The sequence below is a fragment of the Brachycentrus maculatus genome, unplaced genomic scaffold, assembly GCF_059751285.1.
Source record: "Brachycentrus maculatus isolate JH-2025_06_01 unplaced genomic scaffold, ASM5975128v1 h1tg000386l, whole genome shotgun sequence".
NCBI lineage: Eukaryota > Metazoa > Arthropoda > Insecta > Trichoptera > Brachycentridae > Brachycentrus > Brachycentrus maculatus.
In genome coordinates, this window is record NW_028281135.1 from 1163927 (window position 1) to 1184859 (window position 20933).

At 36.2% G+C, this 20933-nt stretch overlaps 1 protein-coding gene across 1 annotated transcript; it reads right to left on the minus strand.

Annotated features, from left to right (window-relative positions):
• Nucleotides 1-1328: 1328 nt before the first annotated feature.
• Nucleotides 1329-13986, minus strand: LOC148303134 (protein Wnt-11b-2-like). The gene is made up of 5 exons (XM_088270472.1): nucleotides 13856-13986; nucleotides 7786-7991; nucleotides 4200-4819; nucleotides 3320-3582; nucleotides 1329-2419 (listed from the first exon to the last, which is right to left on the minus strand). The coding sequence occupies exons 1-5, from the start codon at nucleotides 13984-13986 to the stop codon at nucleotides 2242-2244; spliced, it is 1398 nt and encodes a 465-aa protein (XP_088126598.1). The 3' UTR covers nucleotides 1329-2241.
• Nucleotides 13987-20933: the final 6947 nt, after the last annotated feature.

The following is a 20933-nucleotide window of genomic DNA, read 5'->3' on the forward strand; positions in this document are numbered from 1 at the left end:
AATATTCTAGAATTACACATGTCATTAATAGGAATAAATTATGGTAGAACATAGCTGTGTTTTATTTGAAGTGATATCCGTTACCAACCTACAAATGCTATAGTAACCTTTCTTCATCCTTAGTAAACAGGGCTCTGGACTCTCCTGCCTTGTTCCCGGATCCGGTATAGAACCTTTTGGCTTCCATTTGGATCACCACATTGAACAAATAGTTCAATTTGATCATCATTATTTTTAATTTAAATTTTACTTATTTCATTTTTACAATTTCTATGTTAATTTTAAGAATTTCTACGTTATTCTTGTATATATATCGCTCACTCCTTTCAACAACGAAATATATATCAAAAATTGCCAATTTTCAGTTGTGCATGTTTTCGGAATGCCCAGAAAATTTACTATATCCCAGCAAAAGCGGCATAGTTTTAACTTCATATTTACCCGTTACAGGGCAGAAAGTGTTGTTTTTGAATTTTGAAGAAAAGGTATTGTCTCATTTTTTTTTAAATACTAAATATTTTTCAAATAGAGAAAAAAAAACATTAAGGTTTTTACCTAAAAAAATATGTTGCACAGTAAAAAGTTCAATAAGTGGCTTGATATTTATTTTAATACATTTTATTATATTTTTAAACTATAAAAACGATCTCCTAAAAAATCAAATTTTTTGATATATGTATGACGTTGTTGAAAGAAGTGAGCGATATGTCATTGTCAAGAATCAAGGATTCTTGCTGTGAATTTTTGCGATTATAGATTTTTTTTAAATAGTGGTATTTGCCAAGTAAAAATAATGATGGAAAAAAACAAAGTCCACAAAGTGACTGCCGATTCAATTAATGAAAAAGTTTTATTTAAATGTAAAATTGTTAAAATCGTTTTTGCAAAAATGGTCCATATGTTTAGTTGACATAAGGTGTGTTTTTGCCTAGAATTTTCACTCATGAATTACATGAAATTATAGTAACTTTAAACATAAATAAACTCTAAATAGACTTTTACAATAAATATTTATATTTCGCACTAAAAATTAGTTAAATTGATTTATTTGTGAATAAATTATATTTCACTTATTTAAGTGCCATATATTATTTTGTTTTTATTTAGGCATTTTGAAAGGAGCTGGGAGTTGGCAGTTGAGCCTTGCAACTTCCATAATCGGATTGTTCCATATGCTCCACATAGGGATCAGCTTGGATGAAGTAACTTATGGACTGAGAAAGGTTATCATAATTTTTGTTGGTGACTTTCACCTACTGAAGATGGTTGATGGTTGGTTGATACCATTGTCCTTCTTTTTACAACGTTATTTTAAACTAACGACTAGAGATTTTCATTTCAATTATGAATATTTTTTTAAATATTAAGTACATTAATTCTAATTTTAGAAAATTTTAAGTAAACACCAGTTTAACACATTGTTTTCAGGAAACGCTTAAAAGTGTCTTATAGATACTGTTGGTAGAGAGCGGGAGACGCTTATATGCGATCTATTTGCTTACTTTTGGTAGAGCGCGAGAGACACAAAAAAATATTGTACAGATGGGAATTGGGTTTGCAGTTACTTGTGATTACGATACTAAGGATGGGGCGGTAGACTGTCTGAGCATAATTAGGGTCGAGGTTGATGAATATATTGATTGAACAACCACATTATTTAGATTTTGAAAACTTGCATGTACATTGCAAGTGACAATACTGTTTTTTTCTGAATAAACTTAATGGGGGACTCTATACTTGAAATAAGTCAATTAACAGAAGCCTTCATTATTGCATGTGAAATTCTTGTTTCTTTTGTTGGCATTGTATGTCCATTTTATCTCCCACAGAAGTTGGCATTGGAAATTCATTTTAGCTATGATTTACAATATGGTTATATCATTATTTGTGTAGGTCCTCACCAAAACGTTACATTTCCATTATAAATGATTTTAAGTAATCAGGAATTCTAGCGTGTAAAATTGTTACGTTTTGGTGTGATTCAATGATTTCATATTGGTTTAACACAGGATTGGTCACGTTTTGTTGCAACTTTAATTAAGATTTCGATAGAATACAGTAAACAGAAGAGATTTGCATTTAAATAATTTTTTGTGCAATATTGGAAATATAATTTTTTGGTGAAGACATCCACATTTTGTCTTTATATCATGTTATTTGTACGGCTCGCAGCGAAGGTACTGAATCTAATCATGAATGCATTTTAAATTTTTTATGTGGTAATGGTTTTGAGGTTATGTTCTAGTTGCAGTAATGGTTTTCCGAGGTGATTTTGCAGACTTGGCACTCGACACGGCAACACCAGATGTAGCGACAGTGACAGCGCTCCAGTCGGGAAGTTTCTTGGGTTTTATAGCCTCGACCGCAGCACAGCGAGCGGCAACTGGATTCCCCGTGTGTCAGCGTTCCGTTGCACCATCTGAAATGGATTTCAACTCCAATTTCAGTGTTTCCCTGACTTGTTATATTTGTTAACTAATCCCAGGATATCTAACTATCCTAGGAATTAATTACATCACTCAATGAGTTCATAGGATGACAAAAAGTCTACACAATAGTGCCGGTTGTTTTTTTTTTTAATTTTTTTAAAATAATTATTTGTGTTTTTATTATATATGTTATATGAAATGTAGATTCTCCAGTAAAAATTTACCTGGATAGGTAGGTGCTTAAGCGTAGATAGTTAGTCACTTGACCCTGGGATGGGTAGGTACCTAAATGCTGTATATCTATCTATACATGCTATACCCTGTATACCTATAGATGCTTAACTCTAGATACGTAAATAATTGACCTTGGACGGGTAGGTACTTAACCCTGAATAGGAAGATGATTAAGCCTAGATAGGTAGATACTTGACTTTGGAGGGGTAGGTAGTTAACCCTGTATAGGTAGATACTTAACCTTGTATAGGTAGATGCTTAACTCTGTAAAGGTAGGTTTTTAACGCTAGAAAGTAAACCTGGATGGGTAGATGCCTTACCCTAGGTACGTGTTTAACCCTGTATATGTAGGTATTTGGAAGGAGTTTGGCATTGCTTGCCAGACGTGTTGGTGAGTTTGGGGTTCCAGGACGACATAGTCGCTGTGGGGGGTAGAAACTGGCTGCAAGCAGAAACCGACCGGAGGAAATGGAAAGATACGGAAGAGGCCTATATCCGGCAGTGGAGGACAGAGGGCTCATAAAGAAGAAGTAGGTATTCAACACTGGATGGGTAGGTACTGAAAACTGGATGGGTAGGTACTGGACACTTGATGGGTAGGTACTGGACACTGGACGGGTAGGTACTGAGCACTTGATAGGTAGGTAGGTGCCTACCTGCCCACGGTGCCCAGGCTGCCCATGGCCGGGTCCCGGCGGCAGTAGTCCGGGCTGGGCGACACATAGAGCAGCGTGCGCGCGCGGCGTGGTCCGGCGTGACGCCGCACGCGCGTCGCGCCCGCCGTGCGCGCCAGCAGCGCCGCTCCCAGCGCGCGCAGCGGCGCCAGCGCGCGCCAGCACGTGCGCACGCTGCAAGACCCTGACACGCCGTGGCACTTGCACTCCACGCGCAAGGAACGTTCCGCCACCTGCAATATAATAAGTCAACAATCTCCAAACGACATCTAAGTATCTAACTTCTTCTGTGCGTGTCATGTCAGGTCCCCCTGACGTAGACTATCACTTGAGAGTAATTGTCCTTGTCTTGGGCAGCTCTAAACAGCGCCTCGACGGTCCTGATCCCCTTCCAATCTCATATATTCCAGAGCCAGGAGATCTGTCTTCTGCCCACACCTCGTCGATTCACTATTTTGCGTTTAACTATCTTTAACTTAGTAAATCAAGTGACAAATTTATAATTTAAATTAAGAAGCGCGTTGAGATGATTTGGGTATTTGAATCGAATGAGTGAAAAAAGAATACTAAAACAAATTTATGAGGCAAATGTAGTTGAAAATAGAAGCACAAGGAAGACCAAAAAAAATTGGCACGATCAAGTATTTCAAATACTCGATTATAGTCAGGTCAGGAGTTGGAATAATGGCAGGGTATGTACATATAAGACGATGCATGAATGTGTAAGATGCAAAGAATGTTTGCTAAGACAGATTGGTATGGTGTTCTATTCTCTCTACTGAGTTAGTTAGTTCGCCTCATATAGCCATTCTTAATTCACACGTCCAAACCAATAAGTAAAAAAAAAAAAACATTGCTTTACTTTGCGTCCAACTTTGCTGTTCTGCAAATTGGCCATCAAAATATAGGGCTGCAATCTTTGTAGCTTCTCTTCAAGCGTTTCCTTTGCACTGTATGCCTTTCGCTGTCTTTTTCCACCTTTTTGCTTCTTCCTCCGTTTCGTTTCCCTCCTAACCAACGTAGCCGACTCTTCGACATCCGATTCTTCACCATCCAAATCATCATCGTCTTTATCATTTTCTGGTTCTTCTGTCGGTTTGGTTATAGCGTCTGTCGATTCAGTGTTGAGATGGTCAATTTTATCTGTTGTTGTTTGGATTTTAGCTTTGCTGGATGTCTCGATCACGTTGCCGTCCTTGTCAACTCGCCTGTCCGCCGTGTCGTATATCCTTATTTCTCTCTCTTTGTCCTGTTTGGTGAAGAAGTCCTCGTTGTCTGGGTCCTCGGTGAACTGCTTGACGAACCTCCCTGCCCACTTGAGGTTGTCGGAGCAGCCGCCCCACTTGAAGCCCCTCCCGGGGCGCTCCCGCGGCGGCTGGCCGCAGGTGCAGGAGGACAGGAGCCCCGAGGAGCAGGCCCTGGACATGGTGTGCATCAGGGCGGCAGCGCTCAAGGCGTACACGAAGGATTGTTCTTTTGTTCCTGAAAATCAGAAACATTGATAATTGCAACTTTTTTTAAATGGAAATCCCTAATAACAGAACACAAAATATAAAAGATAGCTCAAGGAGGACACCTCGCTAGGGGTGCCGGAGTCTGCAGGTGCTATAATCTGCAGGTAAAATACCCGCTTTTAAACTCAATGTTGAATTTACTTTAAAAACAACATTAATATAACATTTCAAACTACATAGTGTATTTTTTCAGTTTATAGAATGTTGAAAACTTTATAATTTTTATTATTTTTTTATTTGGGTTAACAGCAACATATGTAAAACAAAACAATTAAAAGGTAAACATTAAACAAGCCAATTATAGTTAACTACAGAAACAAAGATTAGTACAAAATATTTAGTGTAGATCTAGCAAATGAATGAATGTGTGTGTGTGTGTGTGATGTTGATCCAGTAGGGACATACATACAATGCAGAGAAGCATAGTTTTAAAGATCCTGAGAGGACAATATGCTCACCATTCGACTTTTCAACACAGATTTTCCGCAATTGAAACTGTCAACTTGGCTAAAACATGAGTTGTCATTAAGTTCAATAATATGCATCATTAAGTCAAAATTGCATATTTTCCAGTTAACGTTTTTTGCCAGTACACCCACGAAATATATTATAGATTATATAGAGTATGTTTAATGATAGCAACGCCATCTCTTGCCAAGGTCAGGTATATGTCATACAGCCCCGGTATGATATTACAGTTTATTGATATTAAGCTTTGTCAATGACATCTAATATACGTTGGTCTGCCAATGATATATCTCGATAATAAATCGACAACGCATCAATCTTATTCCTTTTCACGTTAAGTGATTCCTTTCGACTTAAGATTCTGCCAGAGTGTTTGAGTACTCTTCATCCAATCAGACATGCCCTCACCCTATCGTAGCGACCCCTGATCGCCATTCAAGCTGAAAGTGATTTCCCAGCCTGAGAAAAGTACTCAAAAAGTTTATCCAATCCACACGTACTAGATAAGTCATGGTACAAAAGTTTTCACCCTTTTTTAGTAAATGGTTTGGCGTTTATATTACCCAGTGCCTACTGTATCAAAAATCCAAGTCGTGATCTGATTTTGGCAACACAGTTTCTGATGATAACAATAAACTGAGTTCGAAAATTTTCATGTAACTACTACTTCTACTACTGATCTTTTTTTGTGCTTAGGGCACTGTATCAAATTGATCGTTTATCGTTTCGTTTGGAAGGCAACATCAGATACGATGTTGGATTGAAAATCAGTGTCGTATTTTCCCCCCTGTTTTTGCCGATTTAAACATTTCATTTTAGCATTTTATTTTATCTTTACATATAATTTATTATTATATTTTGTCCGCCTCCGTATTGTAATGGTCAGCACGCTCGGCTACCATACTGGAGGTCCCGGGTTTGATTTCGGAGGGGTACATAATTGATTTTTTCACTCTAATATTTATTCAATATTGGACTGGTGCTTGAAGCGGTGGACTGATCACCTTTCCTTCATGTGTTAACGATCAAGATAACACTGCGTTTATATGATGCAGTGCCCTATGCACCATTGGGTGCGGATAAGGGCTAGAAGAGATCGTATTTCGACTGTGTGACGAAAGATAATATGAAAATATACTGATATTTTCATATTATCTTTCTTCCATACATTATACCCTATTTATGTACGCATTTATTATCTAGAAAGCACTGGATATAGGGTTATCTCCGGGTTATTGTCAGCGCCAGACGGAAGACAGCCCTCCGCCCTCCCGGCTGGATGGACTAATGAATAATGTGATTAACGTTTGATTCGGACATTCATCTCTCCTGGAAGATTAGAAGAAAGATTGGATTATATGTGAGATGCCGATATCGGGGAGGGGAAACTCGATCACTTATAAACTTTTATATTGAAACCACTCTGAATAGCCTCCGTCATTGAAACACAACCCTTCCAGATGGGAGAATAGTTCGACTGTAAGATATGGTCCGACTCCGCAGTATAATGTTTAGCGCGTTTAGCTACCGTACTGGAGGCTCCGAGTTTGATTCCCAGGGGGGTAAAATAAATTAACTACTGTATGTAGAACATGGCCGACTTACTCTCCTCATTAACCCTTTAATTGACCTCATTAAAAAATCATATTGGCCTCCAGCAACTCGAGGAATTTTTTAGCAAAAATATGAGAAAAACTAAGATATTCTTAGAAAATTAGATTTTTTTGGATAGGTAGCAAATAAGTATGCTTTTTTATGTTTACAAATATATGAAGAAACAAGTTAAAATGAAGAAATGTGTCCGTGCACCCTTGGATTTTGTAAACGATAAAATGCATGACTATTGTTCATGGCGCCGCTGGGGCGCCTAACGGGTGGAATTAATATTTCATGTGGCGCTGTAGCGGCGCCTCTGGAGTGATAAGAGTTAAAATATTAAAAAAAAACACACACACATCAATCTGGGAGAAACATTAGGAAGAGTCCAAACAGCATTGATATAAAACACATACACACATTTTTACAATTTACAAGGTAACAATATTTCTTCGTAAACCACGTGTTTAGAAATTTAATCACACATTTATATCATAGTCATTAAGGAGAAAGTGACCAAGTGCATTGTTTAACAAAAACTTAGTCATTCACTATTTGATATCTTACTAGCTTAATACACCCTGAACAAATCTCAAAGGATTTTAAACTTGGAAGCATAATATATTGACTTGGTAAAAATGACTTACTGCATTGATGTTTATTTTCTTGCCAAACAAAAGTGACCTAAATGGCCCTCCTGAACTATTTATATCTCGTCACTTTCTCCTGTACGACTACGACAAATAAATGTAGAATTCAATCCAAAAAACCGTGTTTTATTTTGGATATATTACCCAACAATTCAATATGGAATTCTACCAACTGTCTGCAGTTACAATAAACATAGTATGTTTGTGATTAGGTCGCTACCCAGCAAGAGGTCCGGCGAGTAGTTGGGCGCCAGGTCGAGCGAGGAGCAGTTCCAGCGGCGCGCGGCGCTCAGCTGGCGGCAGGTGTCGCGCGTGTGGCGCGCCGCGAGCCCCAGCGGCTGCAGCGCCGCGCAGGGCGCCACGCGCAGCGCGCGCGCGAGGGCGCAGCGCCCGCGCCCCGCCGGCGGCACCCCCGACCGCAGCGCCCTGCACACAAGTCAGTCATGTAACCTCTCTCTAACCTCTCTTATTTCGAGTCAGACTCGACTTAGTATTTATTACGGCAACTCAGAGTTGAGTAAGGCTCGACTTTGTATTTATTATGGCAACTCAGAGTTGAGTAAGGCTCGACTTTGTATTTATTATGGCAACTCAGAGTTGAGTAAGGCTCGACTTTGTATTTATTATGGCAACTCAGAGTTGAGTAAGGCTCGACTTTGTATTTATTATGGCAACTCAGAGTTGAGTAAGGCTCGACTTTGTATTTATTATGGCAACTCAGAGTTGAGTAAGGCTCGACTTTGTATTTATTATGGCAACTCAGAGTTGAGTAAGGCTCGACTTTGTATCTATTATGGCAACTCAGAGTTGAGTAAGGCTCGACTTTGTATTTATTACGGCAACTCAGAGTTGAGTAAGGCTCGACTTTGTATTTATTATGGCAACTCAGAGTTGAGTAAGGCTCGACTTTGTATTTATTATGGCAACTCAGAGTTGAGTAAGGCTCGACTTTGTATTTATTACGGTAACTCAGAGTTGAGTAAGGCTCATCCGCCTTTGTAGTGTAATGGTCAGCACGCTCGGCTACCGTACTGGGTTCGATTCCCAGGGGGGGGGGTCGAATAAATATAAGTGATTTTTTCACTCTTATATTTATTCAATATTACCTTGGACTGGTACCGGGAGCAGAGGGCTGATCACCTTTCCTTCATGTGTTAACGATCAAGATAACGGTGCTTCTATACGATGCAGTGCCCTATGCACCATTGGGGTGCGGATAAGGGTTTGAATGAATGAATATATAAATATAAATATATATATATATATATATATATATATATATATATATATATATATATATATATATATATATATATATATATATATATATATATATACGAGTATCTCCTTATAACCCTTACCCGCACCAAATGGTGCACAAGGCACTGCATCGTATAGAAGCACCGTTATCTTGATCGTAATACACGAAAGAAAGGAGATCAGCCCTCCGCTTCTGGTACTAATCCAGGGTTATATTGAATAAATATTACAGTGAAAAATCACTTGTGTGTATTGGGCTCTCCCTGGGCATCGAACCCGGGGCCTAGTACGGTAGCCGAGCGTGCTGACCATTACACTACAGAGGCGGACTGTCTATATATATAAAGAAATAAAAATCTATGTGTAAAGTGGGTAGTAAACTTGTTAACTTTTCATTGCAATGCCATCCCTAAACCGGTCCTAATAAGGAACGCGCGTATTGCAAAGGTATCATAGATGAGATTTATGGCGAAACCAGACGAAACGCATTAACATTAACTGAGAGCCCACCTACCTACACGCCTCAACGCGCCTCGGAAGGTGGCACGCTCTACTAATGTATGGGCCACATGACAAGACGAAAATCAACGTTTCCGCATTGTTCCAGTCACTGGATGAAGATTTACGAGTAAACTGAACTTTCTTTTTATATGATTTCGAAATAACACGGTGCAAAATTGAAAATGATGCGGAATGCATCGAAACACGTGTCACAGTCGATTTTCAGAAATAGTGGTATTTAGTAAGTAAAATTTAAATTAAAAAAATACATATGAAAATAGACTGAATACAGTCGAAATTCGATCTCTTCTAACCCTTATCCGCACCCCAATGATGCATAGGGCACTGCATTATATAAACGCAGTGTTATCTTGATCATTAACACACGAAGGAAAGGTGATCAGCCCTCCGCTTCAGGTACCAGTCCAGGGTAATATTGAATATATATTAGAGTGAAAAAATCCCTTATATTTATTTGACCCCACCTGGGAATCGAACCCGGGACCTCCAGAACGGTAGCCGAGCGTGCTGATCATATTACACTACGGAAGCAGACATTACTTTCTATTATTACAATCTTAATTGTCCATCAAACCTCATCCCTTAGTTTTCCCTCTACCTCCTTCCCTAAACTCTCTTTTTCCTTTGCCTTCCTTATTATCATCGATTTATAATTTATGTTTTTTTTTTTTAATTTTCAATTACCTACCCTCTGATTGCAAACAGCTATATATGGTATCAAACGTTTTAACCAATATCACTGGTCTGTTTTTGGTAGGTTGGAAGATATTGCTTTTTAGCAGTAAGCCCGCCAATGTACTTACTTCTTTTCTGTACATGAAGTTAAAATAAATAAATAAAACATTCTCTACATTATGTCGGGTTGAGGTCCCGTGGTTAGTGTCGCGGACTCTCGATTCTGGGAGTTTCTGGGTTCGAACCCACTCTACCACAATTTGATACCCATTTTTAAAAATGAGCCGCTTAGGCTCACAGAAATAGTATGAAATTGAAGAATTTTGGTAAATAATAAAAACAAAAATATTTGTTTTATTTTAAAAATATATAGATAATGAAGAATATGGGATTCAAAGCTTACGACCTGTCGTAATAGTGCCTGGCTATAATTTTTTGACATTTTGAGTGTGTCCAAATACTTATTCAAATACTTTTTCTCTTAGTAATGCATATAAAATTAAAATGTTTTCAGGCGTTTTCACTGGAATGTAAGAATAATTCAGGGTGCGGATCTTGCATACAAATAAAAGGGTCTCTGCTAAAAGCTTTTCTCAATCTCACATAGATAGCTGTTGTGAACTCATATATTCTGTGTCACGAGATTGATCAATATATCTAGGAGTTCCGAAAATTTGAGTAGCTGTCAATCATGGGTAGAATCATTCGTACTTGTCTTAGGTACATAAGAATCATAGGTCTTGCACGTGTAAAGTTATCACTTAACCAGCCTACAACAGGTCACAAACCCGGTAAATGCCCAGACTTCCATATTCTTCCATTACTTTTATTTTTATTTTGATATACTTTTTTACACGATATCGCGTAGAACGAATCCACCGTGTAAATGGGGGGTTCACTCCATATTATACAGGTATCGACGCAGGCGGACTGTTGCAATTTGAATTGCACTCCGTCATTTCACATTGTAACTTGTCACCTGCTTCCATTCAATGTTAAATCATTGAGTCAATTATTTACAAAAACATTGATTTATTCATTGATTAAACATTCCTATTTATCTTTATAAATATTTTTTTTTACATTTTTGATATTTCAACATAGATGAAGAGGAATATGTAAGTCTGGGTATTTACAGGGCTTATGACTTATCATAGACTGGTAAAGTAATAACTTTCAATCGCTTTTTTTTTTTAACTCTTTATTCCAGCTTAACTAAGTGGTGGGTGCAATACTTAGTCAGCCATATATGTTTTACAACATTTTATTTAAACAATGAAATTAAAAATAAGAAACAAATAAGAAATTGAAAGAAAAAATAAATAAATAAAAAAAAAATAAAAAAAAAATAATAAAAAAAATTGGAGAGATGTAGACGAAAATTAGCTCGCTGGCAAACGCAGCACTGCGCTCCAGTGCCGCCACATGTCCAGCCCCCATCTGTGCTCCACAAGCCGCTTTATGATGAGGTTGGAGCTCTTCATCAGCCTCTCCCGGAAGCCTGCCACTCGGTGCCTTAACAGGCCATCCCAATGTGGTAGGCGTGCTGTGGCAAACATACCACTCGCGCTGCAGTGTCGGGGTAACTTTATTAAAGCTCTGTAGCCGTTATTGTAGCATATTTTCATGCTCTTTAAGCTTCGTTGTGTAACCTTACACCATAGCTCGCTGCCGTATTGCTGCGTACACAACACTTGAAACAGCTTTAAATCAACATTCACTATTCTATCCATGATTGACAACCACGCTACTCAAATTTTTGGAACTCCTACATATACAATATATTGATCAATCTCCTGACCCAGTACATATGAGTTCAAAATCCATCTATGATAGATTAAGGAAAGCTTTTGTTTAACAGAGACCCTTTTATTTGTATGCAAGATCCAAACCCCCGATTATATTCACATACTGAGAACCGCCGGAAAACATGATTTTTATTTGGTGAATGTTACATGAGTGTAAAGTGATCACTTAATTGGTTAGCTATGACGGTCGTAATTCCTGTTAATGCCTAGACTTCCATATTCTCCTTCATCTATGTAGAAATGTCAAAAAAATAACGTTTTTTTCTGGAATGTTTTTCGCAGATGTGCCACAGCTGGCACATTTTAAAAACTTTATAAAATAAAACAACTTTGTTTTTAACTACTTTTTTATTGGTACACTTTTTATCCAACCGGTTCTTGTCGAAACCGGTGGAGAAAAATGTGTACCAAATAAAAAAGTAGTTAAAAAAAAGTTGTTTTTATTTTATAAAGTTTAAAAAATTATTATTAATTGCAGATAATCCAGATTTCTGAACAAGTGTTTGGACACACTCAAAATGTCGTTCATAATTAATTCTTAAAGTAATGAACGTATTGCTTTAATCTTCTTCTTCTTCTTCTGCTCGGTGTAGTATTATTTAACTAAAGAATTATTCAACTAAAATTATACTCCGAGACGCACGCGGCGTTCCATCCTCTCTGTATATCGTTACGGGAATGGCGTGATCATTAAAACGTGAGTAAGTTTAGAATTGAACGGAATCGCGTTCATTATTTGGTAGGAATATTCCATTGTGCGGGGAAAGTGAAGTTGTTTAGGTTTTCCTCCGGTCCTTTGTTTCGTCTGCATTGTTTGTGTTTTTCTTATTCTTATTTCGATTCATTTACCATTTTTTCCTCCCATTAGAGAACTGCACCACTACCGACTCCGCCTCCTCTCCTGAACCACCCCGACACGGCCAGGGGCACTCAAGCAAAAACCTATTATACTCTAAAATATTACAGGACCAGTATTAGTTAACTAACTTTAGTCGAAACTTAATATTGTGTATCCAGGTAAAATTTTACGCAAACTTTTTTTGTTCTTCTTAAAACACCGTTTTTGCATTGAAAAAACAGGTTTTTCTTCGAAATGATTATATGGTTTTGAAAAGAAGAGTTAAAAACATATGTATTTTATATATATATAAAACATATGTATTATATACATATATATATATATATATATATATATATATATATATATATATATATATATATATATATATATATATATATATATATATATATATATATATATATATATATATATATATATATATATATATATATAATATATATATATATATACATATATATATATATATATATATATATATATATATATATATATATATATATATATATATATATATATATATATATATATATATATATATATATATATATATATATATATATATATTTATATATATATTCCAAAAAAAATATCAAAAAATATATTCTTTAAAAAATCGACCATGGAAAGACGTGTTACCTCTACGGTGGTCGGCGTTTCCCAGAATGTAAAATAATCCTTTATCGGATCTGGCATATATCGAAATAAAAGGGCATCTGGAAATTAAAAGCTTTCCCAATCCAATCATAGATGACTCTAGTCAAACTAGAGAAGTGAAATCTGCAATGTCATGAAATTAATGACATATGTGGGAGTTTCAATAATTTGAGTAGTGTGGTTGTCAATCATGGGTAAATTTGGTGAATGTTACTATGACGTTCGTTAGTCCTGTAAGATGCCCAGCAGACTTCCATATTTTTCTTCATCTATGTTGAGATTGAATAATTCCTAGGGGGGGTCAAATAAATATAACTTATTTTTTCACTCTAATATTTATTCAATATTACCCTGGAGTGGAGGATGTGTTTATATAATGCAGTGCCCTATGCACCACTGAAGTGCGGCAAGGGTTTGAGAATGAATGAACATCGAGATGACGTCAGTTTAGCAGCCCTGGATACTCTTCTAGCCCCGCATCAAATATCGCTCAATCATCATCAATGTACCATCTCCCTCGGCTGTCTAGAGCCCCCTCTCTCCCGTACCTACTCTCTCCTGTACTGCCCGATACTGATCCCTCCACACTCCAGACTATATCCAGATAAACGCGCACTCGACAATTGTACGTCACAGGCATGCCTCCGCGTGAGGTCGGCGAGACATTAATTATTAGAATAATGGTGTATGAACGTCGTAACGTAACATCGCTCGCGGCGAGCATCAGCGAGCATCCGAAACTATGGATGGAGCGCTCGGCTCGGTGTACTGACTGCCTGAATGCTCGCATCGTAACGTGTTACGTTACGACGAAATGCTCCGGTCAGTCTCCACCTTAATGTATGCAGTAAAATTAAAATACATAAAACTTGTGTGCGACCCATCACGTCATATGGCTTCGAATGTAAAGCGGACACCGCAGTAACAAAAACCGCGCTAAGAGTGTCAGAAATGAAGACTCCAAGGAGTATATCTGGCAAGAGTCTACAAGATGGAATAAGGAACATCCAGGATAAAGGAAATATGCTAAATCGAAGATGTTGTAGGTGGTACCAAAAAACACGCTAAGAGTGCCTGAAATTAAGACTCTAAGGAGCATATCTGACAAGAGTCTACGAGATGGAATAAGGAACACCAGGTTAAGAGAAATATGCGAGATCGAATATGTACTTCGGTAGTAACAAAAAATGCGCTCAGAGTGTTAGAAGCGAAGACTCTAAGAAGCATATCTGACAAGAGTTTACGAGATAGAATAAGGAACACCAGGATAAGGGAAATATGCGAGATTAAAGATGTCGCTAGGTGGGGAAGGCAACGAAGAAGACAATGCCATGCGCATGTGAGGAGAATGGAACAATCTAGACTCCCCCACATTGCATTATAGACGACTCCCAGGCAGACCGCCACAGAGATGAAATGACAGCTGGGAATTGACATCACAAGAGGCTAATGTCGCTTAAAAATAGACCATAAGGCCTACACCAAGAAGAAGATAATGTGTGCAGGGGAAGTGATTTGCTTATGAATGTGCAACAAATCCAATCACATTTTTCAAAATTTATATTTAAAAAAATATGATAGATTAAAAAAAATTATGCAATCCTATTGGATTGCATAAATTTTTTGCCATATTTGGCAGCATGGTGCGATCTATTTCAGATCTAACTACTTCCATTATCCATTTATGAATATTCCTTTTACATTTAGTTTCTCGTTTTAATGACTTTATAGATGATGGAAGCAGGTTGTACAACTTTATTGCGTAAAAAGTTTTTTTGACCAAAAGAGAAAATATTTACATATCGTAGTCGTACAGGAGAAAGTGACAAACTAACAAAACGTAAAGTGTTCAGGAGGGCCATTTAAGTCACTTTTGTTTGGCAAGAAAATAAACATCAATGCAGTTAGTCATTTTTAACAAGTCAATATATTATACTTCCAAGATTAAAATCCTTTGGGATTTTTTTCAGGGCAATATTAAGCTAGTAAGATATCAAATAGTCAATGATCACGTTTTTGTAACAAAAAATGCACTTGGTCACTTTCTCCTGTATGACTACGATATATACAATTGGTTTGTTTTTGTAACCCCCTGTAAGTACCGTTACAATGGCGATTATTAAAACATCCCCCTGTTGCCGCAACTCTTAAAATAATTTTAATTAAAGTACCCCTTTATTTTTATATTGCGTGAAATTTCGAGTTTGCAACACGTTTGCGACATAAACTTAGAGGGTCCCAAATTCTGACATCTGTCGCCATTTTCGCTAATGCTCCGTGTCCCCCTAATTATTCGATAATCATTTGGTCATTAGGCGCTATATCCTCGTGCAGTACTTTCCAACTTCCAGAGCATTCGAGAGAAATTGGCTTAATTACAATCTGATAACTGTAGCAAATATGTATATCTAAAGTTGCACTCGGATACTCTTTGGTTTTTACGAAGTACCATAAACAAAAACAGTGCCTTCTATATTATATTTTTAGAAAATAATTCATGTAGGTACCTAATTTAAAAACGTTAAATAAATTTGATATTATAACACGAATTTACATTCATGTTAAAATATCAAGAACAAAAATATATATCTTTTTGGGTACTAACCATGTATAAGCAGTGGCGTTCATATAATTTTCTAAAGGGGTAAGTAGTAAAAGTGAGTGGATAAATTTTATATACTTAGTACATAACTTATATCTTATGTAAACTCACAGAACTAAGATCATACACCTAAAGTAACTTCATTGATAACTTGTTATCATTGAATTCATTAAAATTATGACTTTAACGAGATGGCAAAGTTTTTTCCTAGAATTTTCACTCATGAACTACTTATTAAATTATAATAAACTTTAAATATAAACAGTAAATCTACTCACAAGTAGGAATAGGGTATAAAACTTTTAAAGTTGAAGCCTAATTAAGGCAGTGGACGTCATTTGGACGTTTGGTAATTTAAAAAAAACAGTAGATAAAATATGGTCGTTGTACCTACCTACAAGAAACGCGAGTATAGTATAGTAGGCACTGCTTTTTTACCTTAGTAGGCATGTGTGATAATTTTTTAAAAAAATAATCACTTTTTAAAATAACTTATTTAATTAATTCAGTTGAAGCAGCTCTCTGCTCCGATTACCAACCACTTCCAACCCTCATCCGCACACGATGGTGCATAGGGCACTGCATTGTTAAACGCAGTGTTTTCTTGATCGCCAACACTTGAAGATAAGGTGATCAGCCCTCCACTCCAGGATAAAATTGAAAAATATTAAAGTGAAACAATCACTTATATTTATTTGATCTACCCCTGGGAATCGAACCCGGGACCTCCAGTACGGTAGCCGAGCGTGCTGACCATTACACTACGGAGGCGGACAGAATGAATACCAATCACATTCTCTTTATCAATTTGTTTTACTATTCTTTCTTCACTCATTAGATTATTTGTATAAAAAAGCCGCTATATCGTATTTCAACGAAAAATGTTTTAAATTGGGTTCCGTTAATGAGTGGTTCGTATAACATGCAATATATATTGTGTGCTTTTCGCTTTCATAGGCTTTCCGATAATAATTCACGGTAGGTAATTGGTTCAATTAAGCACCATTTTGCGTTTTACTAATTGCTGCTCCTAAAAAATCTTCGTTATCCTAAAGTATCACATTTCAAAATTATCCTGGCTCTATGTAATGAAGAAAAATCATTTTAAGTTTACAAAATTCAGATTCATTATTTACCAGCTGTACCACGCGACGCGGTGCTGTGTCTAAGTCTGGTTAAACGGAAAATATAAAAAAAAAATATGGCATACGTTTCTGACATATTTCATTTCACAGTGAAGCATGTCGGGAAGTGTGTCGGGTTGTAGTCCCGTGGTTAGTGTCGCGGACTCTTAAGTCAGTGTTTCTCGGTTCGAACCCACTCTACCAAAATTTGATACCTATTTCTAATAATGAGCCGCTTAGGCTCACAGAAATAGTATTAAATTGAAATATTTGTGTAAATAATAAAAACACAATTATTTATTTTTTTGAAAAAGAAAAAAAATAAATAAATAAAAAATCTATGAAGTAACAAAATTATGCTAAATGACGGCAGCTGTCAATAATAACGCCGTCCGCCATGAGCAATATTGCGTGATTACTATTACGTTCAACATATGGTGCCTAAATTACTGTAAATAATAAAGTAACAAAGGTCATTTGATAATAAAGTCCATCTGATGGTAAGGGCTATTTTTTTATAAAAGCCATTTGATAATAAAGGCTTTTGGAATATAAAAATCGTTTGATAATAAAATTCAAGTTAGGGCCATTTTTTTAAATAAATAAAACCATTTGATAATGATGATAATAAAGGCCATTTATAACAAAACCCCATTTATAATTTATTATTTGATTCCGTTTGATAATAAAGCCTATTTTATTATAAAGACCATTCGATAATAAAATACCATTTGATAATAAAGGCCATAGTAAAAGACTATTTATAGTAAAGCCCATTTGATTATAAACAACCATTTGATAATATAGGCCATTTGATAATAACCCCATTTGATAATAAATATTTAAAAATGTGAAAATACCCTATGCTTTGGTCGACAGAGGTGGACAAATATATAATTAAAAAAATAAAATTACTTACAGCCATTTGATTCCCAGAGCCGGTTGCAGTATCAGCAACGAACAAACAACCCAAAAAAATAACTTGGGAAAATTGTATCCATTTATCGAAAAAAACATTTTCGGGAAATTCACATCACATCACTAAATCACGGAAATCTAAAAAAATGTATATTAAATATTAATTTTATTTTAACTAGATTATTTATTTAGAAAATAATATTAAAATATTTAAGACTTTTTTAATATATTAAAGTTTGAATGAGTTTTGTATTTTACTATTTGTAGTTTAATTATTTTTTAAAAACAGGATGTGTAATGTTTTTTTTTTTTTTTTTAATATTTTTACGATAGAGTCAGTTTTAATTATGTAGCATGAGTACTTTTCGTGATTTTTTAAAATATATTTTTTGTTTTATTAATACAATTCGTTTTTGTGCAGTCTCAAGCACAGGTCATCACCGCTCAGAGGGTGGATTACGAATGGGAGTTTGAGGTTCTGTTATTAGATTCACAATCTGTTTGCGACTGTCGGTAAGTGGTTGTGCGAATACAGCACAAAAGTGTGCCCAGAATTCCGTATTAAAAATGGGGCTAGTTTAAAATTGGTCAATTTTTTAAAACATTTATTTATTTTTATTATATAAATAGATACGCTATATTAAAACCCTCATCCGCACCCGATGGTGCATAGGGCACTGCACCATATAAATCTTGATCGTTAACACATTAAAGGAAAGGTAAGAAGGAAAGGAAAGATCAGCCCTCCGCTTCAGGTGCCAGTCCAGGGTAATATTGAATAAATATTAGAGTGAAAAATCACTTATATTTATAATTGACCCCCCCCCCTGGGAATCGAACCCGGGACCTCCAGTACGGTAGCCGAGCGTGCTGACCATTATTACACTACGGAGGCGGACAAAAGTATACTATATACATTTATTTAAAAAAAAATAAAAACATAATTAACGTACGTCGTACGCCTCGGAATGCTAGACTTACATCTTCTTTCATATAAAAAAGAACGGTAGATGTTTCATATCAAGTTTAAACACCAATTTTTTTGCCATATTTTATGCGACAGATTTTTTAAAACATGTTTTGTTATGGGAAAGAACGTTTCACATAACGAACTTGCTCCTGGAACGAATTAAGTGCTCTATGCGAGGCATCACTCTATATAAAATAGTTTAAGTCTCCTAGTTCATAGGTTGGCAAAGTGTGGCTCGGGAGCTATTTATTCTGGCTATTTATTTTTAAATATTATTCTTCTTATTCTTCTTTTTCTATATCCTAAGGATCTGTTTATGCCTCCGCTTGTAGCTCTTGGGATGTTGACTCCCAGCTGTCTTTCCACATTTTTGGAGGTCTGCCTGGGGGTCTGTGTCCTTCGGGGACTCCTTGAAGGGCGATACGTGGAAGTCTGTCATCTGACATTCTGTTTACATGATCATTCACGTTTTATGATCGTTGTCGTCCCCACCTCACGATATCCTCCGTCTTACACATGCTCCGGATGTCGGTATTTCTTACTCGGTCTCGCATATTAAAAACATATTACATATATAATATTCCCGATGAGAAATTTCTATTTCACATTTCTCAGGGACACTGGGCTTAACGTCAACAAGACACAAATAAGAAAGATAAAAAGATAAATAATTAAACAAAACATGGCAAAATATAAAACAATAAACGAGTATGGTAAAAAGGTAAATAATAAAACAAAAACAAGGTAAGAGCGTGTTTAAAGGAAACAAATGAGAAAATACAACTAATCACTAACACAAATATCTTTCTAATAATTAATATTTTTATTGAAAAAAATATTAATTGAAAAAGTAGTCGAAAGTATAAAGTATTTTTTCAGTTTATTCATTTTGGAACCCTGACTGGATTCTGTTTTATATGTCGCTCACTCCTTTCAAGAAACTCCATAAATCAAAAATCGTCAATTTTCAGTTGTGCATGTTTTCAAAATGCCCAGAAAATGTACTATATCCCAGCAAAAATGCCATATTTTTAACTTAATATTAACCCCCTTTAGGGCAGAAAGTGTTGTTTTTGCATTTTGAAGAAAAGGTATTGTTTAATTATTTTTTTTTAAATATACTTAATATTTTTCAAATGAAGAAAAAACATTCAGGTTTTACCTAAAAAGATCTGTTGCATAGTAAAAAAGTTCAATAAGTGGCTTGATATTTATTTTCAAAACATTGTATTATATTTTTGAACTTTAAAAACATTCTCCTGAAAAATCAAGTTTTTTGATTTATGACGTTCTTGAAAGGAGTGAGCGATGTGTCAGGCAGCTGGTTAAATTGGGTTTAGGCAATAAATTGCAAGGACCGTAGGTACTCCAAACTTAGTTGTGTTTTTCGCCTCCACGTGTATTTTACTGTATGTCCTCGTGTATGACGTACGCTCGTATGTGTAGGGCGGTTAAATAATAAGTTTGCCGACCACTGTCCCAGTCTGTAGGATTTTCCGTTTCGCTAGATAATCCCCGGCCGTCTGCATTCCGGGCACACAGTGCGGACAGCGCGAAATAACACCCAATATCGAGATATTTGATACTGCTCCCTTAATCCGGATTATCTGGACAAACTTTCGACTCGCATCCCCTGCGATATGAGTTCGGAGTTCGGGGCCGGGCGTTCGTTATGATGCACTTATCCCTTGGCAACAATATATAGTACCTAGTGTCTAGTACCTACCCATCATGAGCGAGAAATCAATTATTTACAGCTTTCTCTGTGTATAAGACGTGGGGGGAAAGAGTGAAAAATAAAAAAATAAAAACAAATTAAATGACGATTTATTTTTCTTTATATAGGTCCGCCTTCGTAGAGTAATGGTCAGCACGCTCGCTGCCGTTCTGGAGGTCCCGGGTTTGATTCCCAGTAAATGATTTTTTCACTGCAATATTTATATTCAATATTACCATGGACTGGTACTGAAGAG

Excerpts from the sequence above, each read along its gene's own strand:
- LOC148303134 (XM_088270472.1), bottom strand. The coding sequence starts at position 13,986 with ATGCCTGTGACGTACAATTGTCGAGTGCGCGTTTATCTGGATATAGTC. Across the intron at positions 3,583-4,199 it reads ACAGCAAAGTTGGACGCAAA|ATTATATTGCAGGTGGCGGA; the intron begins GTAAAGCAATGT and ends GATTGTTGACTT. Across the intron at positions 2,420-3,319 it reads AGCCTGGGCACCGTGGGCAG|ATGGTGCAACGGAACGCTGA; the intron begins GTAGGCACCTAC and ends AATCCATTTCAG.